Source organism: Talpa occidentalis, unplaced genomic scaffold, assembly GCF_014898055.3.
Source record: "Talpa occidentalis isolate TD23 unplaced genomic scaffold, MPIMG_talOcc4v2.1 talOcc4.2, whole genome shotgun sequence".
NCBI classification, from domain to species: domain Eukaryota; kingdom Metazoa; phylum Chordata; class Mammalia; order Eulipotyphla; family Talpidae; genus Talpa; species Talpa occidentalis.
In genome coordinates, this window is record NW_023602073.1 from 152,645,528 (window position 1) to 152,658,272 (window position 12,745).

Here is a 12,745-nt window from a genome sequence, read left to right on the forward strand (position 1 = left end):
GAGGGCTAGCTGCCGCCTCTCTGTCCTTCAGGTCACGCTGCCTCCCGGGGCCCAGCACTCCGACGAGAAGGGCGCGAAGGAGACGGTCCTGGACGACGATGAGTGTCCCCTGCAGATCTTCCGGGAGTGGCCGAGCGACAGAGGTGAGTCGCCCGACGCCCTGTGTCGTCCCTTCCCAGAGCACGTGGGCCGGGGCGTCCCGCGGTGTTTGGGGTGCTCCCTGCCGTGCAGCAGTGTGCGTCCTCCCTGGGCCCGGGGGCTCCCAGGAGGGTCCACCTGAAGCCGTCAGCGGGGTCCCACCTCCCCGCGCAGCAGCCACGGTGCTCTTGGGCAGGGCGGCGCCGTGGCCTCAGCGAGGGGTGGACGCCCCCCGACCCCAGGGCTGTGGGGCGGCGCCCTGCTTGCTAGCCCTGAATCAAGTTTCACTCGTTACAGTTTCCCGGTTCTCCTGCTCACCCGCCTGCGCCGGGAGAGGCCCCGCCCTCCGCACGGCATGGGGCGGGCGCCTGTGAGCGCTTCTCCTGGTCAGGCTGAAGTGAACCCGCTGCTCTGGTTCTGACTTCTTTTTTTTTTTTTTTTAAGATTTATTTATTTATTTATTTACACAAGCACTGGGTACAGTCAGAAGCGCGGGAGGGTGAGAGAATCCACCAGAGCCAGAGCGGGGAGCAGAGCAGGCAGAAGGACCGAAGGACACTGCTGAGGGGAGCAGCGGGCGGCAGGAGGGGTCTGCGCGCCATGCGGGACCCTCACCCTGTGGCCGGGGATCAAACGGGCGCTGGAGAGGCTGCGGGCAGCTCCGCAGCGCGGTGCTCAACCGCTGCGCCCCCGGGGAGGCCCTCACTCTGACTTGTTAAGTAGCTCAGTTGAACGCCATCAGAGCGCATCCTGCAGAAACTAAGTCTTGGTGCGCACCCGCTCCGCGCGCCGGCCTTGTGCGAGTCGCCGCGCCCGTGGGTCGCACCGGTGCACGCGCCCCCTCTCTCCGCTGCTGCGTCTTTCCCCACGTCGTGTGCTTGGGTGGTGATCGTGTAACCTGACCTTGGAGGTCGCCTGCCTGAGTTCTCAGGCCACACCGGGAGTCCGGGGAAGCCGGCGCGTCAAGGATGGAAGCTCCCGTTGGCTCTCCCGCGGCTGGCCGCGCGGCTCGGCTGCTGATCGTGCGCGCTGTTCCTGTTCCAGGGGTCTTGGTCTTCCAGCTGAAGAGGCGGCCTCCGGACTACGTCCCCAGGAAGGGCAAGAAACACCCCGACGGGCGGGCTTCGAAGGGGAAGGAGCGCGGCGAGGGGGCCGGCTACGGCGTGACGCTCCCGCCCGAGAAGCTGCCCTACCTCGTGGAGCTGAGCCCAGGTGAGCGCCCGGGCGCGTGAGCAGGGGCACCGCGGCCCTCCGGTCCTTGCTGCTGGCAGGCGGCATTTCTTCAGCCTTTTATTTAAAAGAAACGAGCTGACTTCCGCGAGCGGGACCCAGGACCTGGGGGGCGCAGCCGTGCGCGTGGCCGGAGTGGTGTCGGAGGCCCAGCTGCAGGAGCCCCGAGCAGAGCTGCGGGAGACTGCGGGACGCTCCGCGCACGGGTCTTCGCAGTCACCTCGCGAAGCGCTTGCCTTGCGGGGGCGGCTGACCGAGCCGGGGTCTGGGGTGGCGTCCCAGGGTTGATGGTGCTGCTGCTGCCCAGGGTGTGCCAGGGTTGGACAGCGCGCCTCTCGTGTCCACACACCCACGCCCTCTGTGGAGAAAGGGCCGCTTGGCGTCAGCCCTCTAATAGGCTGCGCTTGCTTCGACGTCCAGCCCCGCACGCTCTGCTTGTCAGACTGTGAACCTGGACTGCCGGGAGTCAGCCGTGGCGTGGCGGCCTCGTGCGCTCCGCGTCCTGTGGCGTGGCGTGGCGTGGCGTGGCATGTGTGAGTGCCTCCATCCGGCTCCCGCCACGTGTGCGTGTGTGAGAGGCAGTGGTGTTGGCCGAGCTAGGACGCCAGGGGAGCCGGGCTGCTTCCCCCAGCGGGCGGCTCCCAGCGGGGCTCGGCGGGGAAGGACACGGGTGCGGGGGAGCTGGCCGGGCCACAGAGCCTCGCGCTTCTGTGCACGGGACTCTCAGGTGTTCCTGTTTCGGACTGAGTTTTGTAGATGGGTACCCCGGGGGGGCTGGCTCCCATCCGCCGGCCCGGCCAGTGCAGGAAGGCAGCCTGGCAGTGGTGGCGGTCTGACTGGCCACGGGGTCGGAAGCCCGGCTCACCCCTGGGGGGGCGCAGCATGGCCTGGGCCTCTGCTGGGGTGGCTGGCGAGGTCAGTTCTCCTGCGGCCGGGGCCCCAGGCGGGGTGCGGGGCCGTCCCCGAGCAAGTGGGGGTGGCCGTCTGTGTCGGGCCTCGGCCTCTGCATTGTGTTTGCACGTGGGGCCTGCGTGTACGTGCTGGGAGTGAGCGATTGTTTCCCCACATCACCCTTTTCAAGAATGGAGGACGTGAGCCTGGAGAGAACTGGCTGTTGGTAGCAGCTGGCATGGCGGGTCTCTGGCCGGGCTGGGCATCTGGTTCAGCGCGACAGGACCCGGACTCTTCACCGTGGACTCTGGCAATCAGACCCCTGGCTGGCCTGGGGGCCCCCACAGGCTCCACCCTGGCCGGGGACTGCGGCTCGACCGCTGCCTTCGCCGGGTGTCCGGGTGAGGCGGGCAGCGCTCTGGCGCGGGGCTTCGGCACGGGACATGGGTCCTGCTTCCTCCCCCGGCCTGCCCGAGCTCTCCGGGCTCAGCCTGTGGGCGGCGGTGAGTAGGGGAGCCCCAGGGCTCGCCCAGAGCTGCTCGCGGCCCACACGCCCGCCCGGGACCTGCTTCCCCTCCCTGGGGGCTACCAGCAAGGCCCGGGGCCACTCCAGGTCTTCACGCAGGTGGCCGCGGGCTCGGGCTGGCTGGCGGTGTACAAACGTTGCCTTTTGCCAGGGCTCTGTGTCCTGCCCCCAGCCTGTCCCTCGGGGCCTGTCCGGGGGCGCTTGGGGGCTGTGGCTGTCCGGGGGGAGCCTGCTCTGTCGGAGGAGGGCGGGGCCGTCGCGGGGCGCTGACTGTCCTCTGCTGCCTCCGGCGACTCACCTGCCGTCTTGGTGTTTCCTCAGCCGGCCCGCTGCTCTCTCGGCGCACGGCCTCGCAGCCCGACAGCTGCTGGCTGGACGCCCTTCTCCTCCCCTGACCGTTGTCTCACTCGGCTCTCCCTCTCCTGTCTCTCCGGCTCCTTCTGCTTGGCCTCTGTCCTGCGGACGCCGCCTCACCTGGGTCCTGTGCGTGCGCTCGCCGCAGGGAGAAGGGGTCACGTGGCCTACCTCAGCGGCCACGCTCTCGAAGGTAATGCCCCGCCCGCGCCCGCCTCCCGCGGGGGAGCTCGCGCCTCGGTGGACGGTGAGGGCGGCCGGGCCCTCCGCGGCGGCGGCCGGGAGGTGCTGCTGTGCGCGCGCCCCTGCCCGTCGGCGTCACGCGAGTCGGCGGCCGATGGTGCCGCGCCAGCGCCCCTCCCTCCTCGGCCCGGGCTGCCGCGGACGTCTGGACGGGGGCGGGCGGCAGCTTTTCCCGCCTCCTCCTTCCCCTTCGCCCCAAAAGAACAGGTGGCGGCGGCGGAGCGAGGAGGACAGAGGTGCGGAGGGACGGGGGCTCCCGGGGCAGCCCAGGTGGCCACAGCGGGGCGTCCGGCCAAGAGGAAGGCCAGCCACACCCTGGGCCTTCACTGCCGCATCCACACAGTGCGGCCGCTCGTGGGTCTCGGGGAGATACGTTTCTTCAAGAGCCGGGGCGCGGGCCAGAGGTGGGGGTGAGAGGACCCCCAGAGACAGAGCAGGGAGCGGAACAGGCGGATCCACCGAAACCCCTGCCGCGGGGAGCAGCGGGAGACAGGAGGGGTCTGCTGCGCCTGTGGGCAGCTCCCTGGCCGGCCGGGGATGGGACGCGTGCTGCAGAGGCCGCGGGCGGCTTCCGAGCGCCGTGCTTCAGCCCTGAGCCGCCGGGGAGGGAAGCCCCTTCCTGTGTTGCACATGGTTTTCACGTGTCAGGCGTGACGACAGGCCTGCTGTGCCCCGCGAAGTCTAGTTGCCTCTCAGCGTTTCGCGTTGGTGCGGCTTTCTCTGCACTTGGGATTTTCGGGGGATTTTGGCCAAACTAGAGCTCTGGTCTTAAAACTATAAACACGTGACGCTGCTGTTCGCTCTGCCCTTTCTACCCGCAGAGCCCGAGGCGCGTGTGTGTTGTTGTTTTCCCGGGGGGACGCTCACGGTGCGCCCACGCGTTGGCTAATTGCGGGTGTGAGTGAGGGGGCAGGCGCGTCCGCTCCCCGGCCTGCAGAGACGGCCCCCGGCAGCCACCCGCTGCTGCCCATGTCCTCGGCCCCCGGGCAGCCGACGCCCCGTCCTTCCCGCGCCGCAGCGGCGACGCCGTGCAGATTGGCCTCCGTGAGCTCTGGGAACGTTGGCGAGTCGCCTTCACGGGGCTCCCTGGACGGGCGGCCTGGGGGTGCTCTGACCGCAAGCCTGCTCCCCCTCCTCAGGCGTGGGGCCAAAAGGGGCCCTGGGCACCACGGTCAGGCTGACCTCGGGGGCACCTGGGGGATGGCCCAGGGAGGGCACAGGCGGGCTTGGCCGCGCAGATGCCGGCAGAGGCCAGACGGGCCGGGAGTGTCTGCAGAGAGGAGGAGAACGCGCTTCACCCCAACCAGAGCAGGACGGCAGACAGGCGAGGTGCGCGTGCCAGGAGGTCGCGCTCTGTGCCCTGAGCGTGTGTGCGCTGGCCAACACGCACCTCACGGGCACGGGCATCCCCTCGGCACCAGGACGGCCCCCGACGCCGGTGTGGAGAGGAAGACGGTGTGGGCACAGCCGAGGGCTCGGCTCTGGGGGTGGCAGAGCCAGGCAGGCGCGAGGAACGGGCAGCTGCTGTGCCCACCTTGTGCCCGCCGAGTCTGCAACGCAAGAAGAGATCGTGTGTTTTTGAGGCAAAATGATAAAATCCAAGGATGAGCGAACCTGCTGGCTCCGTGTGCCCGTGCAGGCGGGTTCTGGAAGCTGCGCCCGCTGCCTGGGGCCGGCCCCGAGAGAGCGTGCGGGCCCTCGTGCAGCGCTGCCCTGGAGGGTGCCCGTCGGGCACGGGGGGAGAGTGGGGACGCTTCAGGGGCCAGTTGTGTCTGCCGTTGCTGCCCGCAAGGACCCTCAGCCGGTAGCGAGGCCCGGGGGTGGGCCTGGAGGGCTGGCGGCAGGTGGAGCGTCCCCGCACCGCCTCTGCCTCCCTCCAGCCCGAGGCGGCGCTCACCGCGGTCCTGCCGGCCCGTGCCGCCGCCGGCCCCGAGCCTGTCTCCCGCCGCCCTCGCGGTCGTGGACAGGACGGTCACGGTGCCACGTCCCCCGGAGAGCGCCTTCCGGAGCAGTCGCAGCGGAGCGCGCCGGTGTGGCTCCCCCGTCCCCATGATCGCGGCCTGTGCTCTCCCGGCCGCCGCGGGGACTCGTCCTGACCACCAGTCGCTGCTGCTGCTTCCTTGCGGCTCGCTCACGTGGCTGTTGTGGGTGCGTCCGTGTGGCCAGATGGCCCTTCATGCTGTTGCCTTGATTTTCCGCCGACAGTCGCTTCTGCCAACACGCGGCCTCTGTGGGCAGCAGCTGCGGGCCGGCGCCGCCTGAGGCCAGGGGGCTCTGAAAGCCTGGCCGCCGAGTGGCTCGAGCCGGGGGCCAGGAGTGGAAACGCTGCCGAGTGGCTCGTGGAGACGGGAGGCGCACGCCGAGCCGTGCGGGCCGCCTCAGGTCCACGCCCTCGCAGGCCTCCTCGAGGCTGGGCTCGTAGCCTGGAAAGCGGCTGCCCGTGTCCAGGGAAAGCCCAGGCCCTTCCGGCACTCATTTTAGGTCAGGCCGTGGCGTGGGCGCTCAGCAGGCTTCTGCTGCCACCGCACAGGGAGGGACGGTCCTGGCAGACGGGAGCAGCACAGGCAAGAGGACGTCCGCCTCCTCTTGCCTCCACCCGTGTGGAAATTCTCCAGGGCAGACCGAGGCGTGGCTCCGGCTGTCACTCCGAAGTCGGCTGCAGCGGCTCGGCGCGCGCCTGTCGCCGGGCCTCTCCTGAGGGAGGCGGAGGCAGCAGCCTCGCACCCTGCGCGCCAGACGCCAGCTTGGGCCCCGGCTTATGCTCCTGGTCCTGGGGACTGGAGCCTCCAACTGGCAGGCGCTGAAGCTTGTCATGGTGCCGGCGAGGTAGGTCAGGGCGTCCGCTGGACCCTGGGAAGAGGCTTTGGCCCAGGCCGGGCCAGCCTGGGGCGTCCTGCCGGGGAGGCCGTTCCTGTGTGCCCGCAGCGCTGGGGCCAGCGGGAGGCGCCGACCCCGCACGTCCCCACCTCGGAGCGTGCGCAGGGAAGCCGCGGTGTCCCCGTTCAGAGAGGCGTGGCCCGACCCCAAGGCAGCTTCCCCGCTGCCCTCGCCCCAGCTCCCTGCCCCAGCGGGGCCCTTGTGCCGGCGTCTCCGTCTCCCGGCGACAGCGGACACGAGGCTCACGTGGGCCTCAGCTGGTGTCTGGCCCAGGAGACGTGGGGTGAGCGGCAGGGCTGTGCGCCCCCCGTGCCAGGCTGTCCGCGGCCCTGCGTGCCCCGCGGTCTTTGCTGGCAGGACTGTGCCGCGGAGGGCGTCGGCGATGGGGGATGTCGGGAGGGAGGGTGGTCCCCGCCTCTGAGGGCATTAAGTGAAGGCCGGCGTGTTCGTTTCCCACTGAATTTTCTCTGCCCAGCGGAGTTGTGTGACGGAAACTCGGGAAGTTGTGCGGAAACGCGGAGAACGGGGAACGGCGCGTCCTTTCCGAGGCCGCTCCCTGTTCTGCGCGGCAGCCGCGTGACGGGGCCTGCGCTCTCCCCACAGACGGCTCCGACTCCAGGGACAGGCCGAAGCTGTACCGCCTGCAGCGCAGCGTCACCGAGGTGGGGACGGAGAAGCTGGACGACAGCTCCATCCAGGTGCGGCCCGCCTGCCCGGGAGCTCGCGGGGGCGGCTCCTCCGGGCCTGGGCTCCGGGGCCTGGGCCGCGCTCTCCCTGGGCGGGGGGTGTCTGTGCCTACCCCAGACGTGTGGGCTCTGGCGACGTCTTCCTGGGACCAGGCGCTTTCCCTGGAGGTGGGCACTGCCGGGGGCCTGGCCCAGGAGCAGGGCTGGCACGTCTCCGGGTGCAGATGGCCGGCGCGCCCCTCGTGCCCGTGGGCGCAGCGGCCCCTCCCTCTGCAGTGACGGGGCAGCTTCTGCGCGTCCTCCCCCTGCCTCCCTCCTCCCCCGCTGAGGCAGAGAGTGGGCGCCTGTCGGCACGGCTGGGCCACGCTGGGCGAGAGCCGCGTCCGGATCGCGGCGCTGGCTCGTCTGCAGGGTGTCAGGGGGCCCCTGGAGGGAGGCGCCCGGGGGCAGGCTTCCCCTCGTCACGGGGCTTGCAGGCTCCCTAAGTCTGCGTGGGTTGTGACGGAGGCTCCTTCTCAGCTGTTCGGAGCAGGGATTCAGCCCCATCACTGCGACCTCACCAACATGGACGGCGTCGTCACCGTCACGCCGCGCAGCGTGGAGGCGGAGACCTACGTGGCCGGGCAGCGCATCTCCGAGACCAGCATGCTGCAGAGCGGGGTCACCGTGCAGTTCGGGGCCACCCACGTGTTCAAGTTCGTGGACCCTGGCCAGGACCACGCGCTGGCCAAGCGGCCCGGGGAGACGGACCTGCCACCGAGGGGCTCCCGGCCCCAGCCTGGGTAGCTGCCCGCGCCGCGCTGGGGCCTGGCGGGGATGCCTAGTGTAGCCTGGTTTGGGGGGGCCGGGGCTGGGGGCTAAGTTTAGCTTTGTTTGAAGTTTTAAAATTTCAAAGTGGGGCTTGCGGTTCTGGTTCTTGTTGACTTGGGCGGGTCAGGGGGTCGAAGAGACAGAAGCTCTTGACGTCGGCCCAGTCCCCAGCTACCTCTACCCTGGCTTACGGCCGGCGCTTTCGTGGCTCCTGCGAAGGCCCACGCGCCGTGGGGCCAGTGAGGGGCCTGCTCGGGCGCCAGCCCCGCTGGAAAGCGCTGCCTCCCTGCTCCTCCCTTCTGTCCGTCCTCCCAAAGCCACGGGACCCTGAGGACGCGGCGTCTCCCCCAGCGGGAGAAGCTCATGAACTTACGAGCGTGTCAGCCTCCAGCGCGCACGCTGCGGAGACGCCGCCTGGGGACCTCCCGGGGTCCTCGCCCGCTGCCCGGGCCCGCTCACGCCTGTGCTCTCTGCCCCGCAGGGCCCTTCAGGAGACGACCTTCGCCTTGGGCGGGGACGCTCACGGTGGGACGTCGCTGCCGACCAGCAAGGTGGGTGGGGTTCGCGGTGTGGACGGGCGGCCTCCGCCGTGGCGCATGGGCAGCCAGTCTCCTGGGCGGGGCCTGGGCTTGGACGCGCACCCGCCCTCGCCCTCCTCCCGGGGCCCGTGCTGGCGGCAGGCCTTGTGGCTGCACGGCCCCGTCCTCTGTCAGGCCATGTGGGCGGTCAGGCTCCGGGCAGCTGACTGGCCGCCCCGATGGTGGTCACCGGGGCTGTGTCCCACGGCTCCCTCCCTCACCTCCCTGCCGCCACCCGCTGCCCCTCGGAGAGCCCGGGGGCCCCTCAGCAACCGTGGACTTGGCGGGCTCCTCGCCTTGAGCATGGAGCGGGCACCACACCCGCCCTCCCGCCTCGGAGGGGCAGCACGGACTCGGCCTCAGAGGGCTCTCCCCTCTGCCTCCAGCCTGGGGCCCTGGCCGCCCCTGCCCTGAGGTCGTGCGGGCCTGCCGGCAGCCTGTGTGCCCGGGGCGGGGGCCGCCTGCGTTGTGGGCCTCTCCCGCCTTCCCTCCCCCGCAGCCTCCCTGATGCGTGCAGGCGGCGCGCTCTGCTCCGCTGGGGCCCGGCCTCCCGGCGTCCCCATCGTCCGCCTGCTGCACGGCTCCCGCGCGGGTCCCTCTCAGCCTGCCCTGTGCGGCCTCACTGGCCGTGCCCGTCCACGGGCTTCTGGTGCCCACGTGCAGGCCGGCCCTGGTCGGGCTCCAGCTCGGCGTCTCCCTAGCGCGCTCATGCCTCGGCTGTGACCCTGTGCACTTGGCGGCCGGTGGGCACCCACAGCCCCGCTGCGCTCCTGCGTGAGCCCTCCCGGCACTGGGCCGTGTGTTGAGGGAGGAGGCAGGTGCCTGCTGCCTCGGGGGCCTCGGAAGGGCCCCCACAGCTAAACACCACTGAGTCAGAGAGTTTAGTTTCTTGAGAAAACAGGTCGTTGACCTGGAATGCTCAGTACGCTGAGGAGAGAACCAACACGCTGGTCCGCGGTCTGTGTTTGCTGTTCGGGACGCGGCGGTGGGCCCTTCTGAAGCCCCGTGGGTGTCGGTCCACTGGCTCGCTGAGGCCATGCGTGTGTGGCAGTCTCCGCAGCGAGGACGCAGCCGCTGCGTGTGACTAGCCGGCCGGCCTGGGGGCTGCGCCTTGGGTGGAGGTGATGCTCATGGGGGCTATGGCCGCGCGGGGTCGGTGCCCCTCAGCCCTCGCTGTCCTGGGCCGGCCATGCACAGACTGGCAGTTGTGGCCTCTGTGCCAACGGGCACTTTAGGGCACACGCTGGCCCGGTGAGACCGGCAATGCCACACAAATGTCCCGCATCTGTAACGGGAGGACGATGGTAGGATGTTTAAGACACACAAAAGGCTCATTTTACAAGGGTGGCTCAGATACATTCACAGAAAATGTAAAAATCTGGACAGGTTCATGCAGCCCAGCGTGGCCTCTGGGGGGACACGGGTACACTGACCACACTCGGTGCCCAGGTGGAGCGAGACGCTGCTCTTGGTGCCCTCCTGGAGGCCTTCGCGTGCATCGGCGGGCACCGTCCAGGCTACTGCCTGCGCGAGTTGGCGGAGTGGGCGCCGTCACCGCCGTGCGCATCTGCCCGTGTCGGTGGAGGACACAGAGTGCTCCCCAGGTGTCGCGACGCCCTCGGCCAGGCCGGAGGAGAGCCCTGTGAGCCGCCTCTGCCCGCCTGGGGCCAGCGTCCAGCTGAGGGCGGGCGGGGTGTCGAGGGGGTCTCGGGTCCTCGCTGCACTGTGCACCGTCGCCCTGTATCCTGCTCCTCCGTGCGCACCGCCCCGCCTCTGTCACCTGACCTGCCTTCTCTCCGGTCAGAGCACCACGCGGCTGGATGGCGACCGCGCATCCTCCGCCTGCAGCACGGCCGAGCGGGGGATGGTGAAGCCCATGGTCCGCGTGGAGCAGCAGGAGCGCCGGCGGCAGGAGAGCAGGTGGGCCGTGGCGCTGGGTGGGGCTGGCCGCGCGTCTGGGGCGGCTGATGCTGCGGAATCTGGCGGTGCTTACGCGCACGTCCTGGTCGTGTTGGGGTTCGGGAGAGAGCTGCCCCCGCAGCTGTGCCTTGGCCTCCCTGTGCTCCCGGCGGGCCCCTTGGCCACCCGCCGCTGCCGCCCTGTGCAGACTCGAGGCGGCTCCTGCTGGGCCGGCACAGGGTCATTTCTCTGCTCAGGTGGCACTGCCCCTCTACCCGCTCTGGCGCAAACTCAGGTGCTTCAGCACCCGTGGTGTGGGGCCGAGGCCCGGCCAGAGAAACAGGGTCCAGTCGCGTCTCTGCGGCCTCACTCCAGGCCCCACAGGCGGGCTCAGGCCTGCATCGCAGCTTAGGTCTGCTGAGCAGCGCGTCCTAAATACGCCATCTTGCCCCCTGCCTTGCTGCCGGTGACCGGTGACCACAGATGCCGTGTCTGGTGGACGGTGAGGCGCCCTCTGCTGCTGGCCCAGAGGGGCCGGCTTCTTCCGAGGCCTATTGCAGACTGTCCATGAGGCCCACCTCACTGCCCCCGTCCAGATCTGGCCACTGAGGCAGGTGGCCAGCCAGGACAGGCCTCTCGGGCAGGCCCGGGAGGAGGGCATCGCTGCTCGACGTCCCGCAGAGGGCGTTCCACGCCGCGGCGTTTAGTAGGAGCCTTTCCACGGAGGTAGTTAGATTCATGTGGGAATCCTGGGCCTTTTTTGGGGGGGGTTATTTATTTATTGTTTGTGTGGGGCTCTTGGTTACATTCCAGGATTTGTGTTTGCTGTGTGAGTTTCATTAGATGCGGTAAGTGACCTTTCTGTGGCAGGTAGATAACGCCTGATTTTGGCATGACTTGGACCCTGACTACCGGGCATAGGTCAGCACGGTGCTGCTGCTTAGGCGCCCCCGATGGCAGCTGCTCTGTGTCCAGGCTGTGGGTGGTCGCTTGTTGAGGTCGTGTCGGGCAGCATGCTGGAAGGTGCGGGCCCACGTGGCTTTCGGGAGCCCTGAGCGTGGACAGGTGGCAGGAAGGCGTCATGCTGCCGGCCGGAGGGGACCACCGCGGCCAGCTCTTCCTCTGGCGAGAAAGGCGGGGTCTGGCTCTTTGCCGTCTCTCCGCTGTGCAGGCTGACATGTCCTGGTCCTCCTTGCTTCACTGCAATGTCCTCGCTGCTGCCCGAGCCCCGCGATGGCAGGTGTGCTGCGTCCTGGTCCCTGACGAGGCGCGTCGTCAGGTCTGCTCTCGGGGGAGCAGATACCGTCCGCCACGCCGGGCCTGGTCGGGCTCGAGGCGCTCTCCTGGGGTGTCCTGGCTGCAGCAGCGGCCGGCAGACAGGGTCGGGAAACCGCCCAGGAAGAAACTTGGGCACGAGCTGCGGCGCATCAGTGATGACCGGCTCACCTGCTTTTACGAGCTGGTCGTCTTGCTTCTTGCAGGACTCAGGATGCCCCTGGGCCGGAGCTGATTCTGCCTGCAAGCATTGAATTCAGGGAGAGTTGTAAGTAATTTCACTTTCCATCGTTAGTAAGTTATCTCTCGTTCCATTTTCCTCCATTTGACTTTCGTGATTGTTTCTGTTCTTTTTTGAAATCCTTCACAGCTGAAGATTCGTTTCTGTCTGCCATCATCAACTACACCAACAGCTCCACGGTCCACTTCAAGCTGTCGCCCACGTACGTGCTGTACATGGCCTGCCGGCACGTGCTGTCGAGCCAGTACAGGCCGGACGCCAGCCCCCCGGAGCGCACCCACAAGGTGGTCGCCATCGTCAACAAGATGGTGAGCATGATGGAAGGCGTCATCCAGGTAATTCGCTACTGTGAAGGTCGTGCTAACAGCGCCGACAGCTGTAAAGTTCAAAAGCTGGAAAGAAACTCCACGCTTTCGGGTGTTTTTCCTGTAACTTACAGCGTAAGGGAACGGACTGCACAAGCTGATGCGCTGGTCAGGACAGAGCCCTTAACGTTGTAGTAGTTCCGAGAAGGTGGTGAGATGGTGTGAAAAATAATGTGTGGGAATGAAGTGTGCCCACCACGAGCCCCCGTTGTGAAGGTCCGTTCCAGGGCCACGTGCCCTCACACGGCTGCGCCCCGCACGGCTGCGCTGCTCCAGAGAGAAGCGCGCGCCTGCCAGGCAGCTCCTCCCCGGCACCCGCAGCAGGGGCGCCCCTTCCCAGGCCGTGACAGCTGCTGGAGCGCTGGCTGCCTTGCGCCCGGCCCACGCGGGCCTGGTGGTGAGTGGCGTGCCCCCTCCGGGGCGGCTCCAGGCGGGGTGTCCTCTGGCGGAGCGCCTTCCTCTGAGCACTTCTGTTACCGGGAGTGACGTAGCCTCTTCCCAGAGTGACAGACGCTGCACGGTGTCATCTTCTGGTCCTTAAAGTAAATGAGCAGATTTTTAAAAATTCTTCCCGTCGCTTGTCAGTGCTGTTTCCACAAAGGCGGCCGGGCTTGGGACGTTGGCTGACTGGG

At 68.7% G+C, this 12,745-nt stretch overlaps 1 protein-coding gene across 6 annotated transcripts in view; it reads left to right on the top strand.

The window, feature by feature from the left end:
- The window catches only part of AFDN (afadin, adherens junction formation factor), a 68,170-nt gene that overhangs the window by 23,228 nt on the left and 32,197 nt on the right, over positions 1–12,745 (top strand). For 4 of the 6 annotated variants that reach the window (XM_037520711.2, XM_037520713.2, XM_037520712.2 and 1 more), the window contains exons 7-15: positions 32–143; positions 1,183–1,350; positions 3,288–3,332; positions 6,863–6,957; positions 7,465–7,727; positions 8,237–8,306; positions 10,138–10,253; positions 11,714–11,775; positions 11,878–12,083. In XM_037520711.2, the coding sequence (XP_037376608.1) occupies positions 32–143; positions 1,183–1,350; positions 3,288–3,332; positions 6,863–6,957; positions 7,465–7,727; positions 8,237–8,306; positions 10,138–10,253; positions 11,714–11,775; positions 11,878–12,083 (1,137 nt within the window). The remainder of the gene's footprint in view (positions 1–31; positions 144–1,182; positions 1,351–3,287; positions 3,333–6,862; positions 6,958–7,464; positions 7,728–8,236; positions 8,307–10,137; positions 10,254–11,713; positions 11,776–11,877; positions 12,084–12,745) is intronic. The other 2 variants (XM_037520715.2, XM_054697975.1) reach the window with 1 other exon arrangement.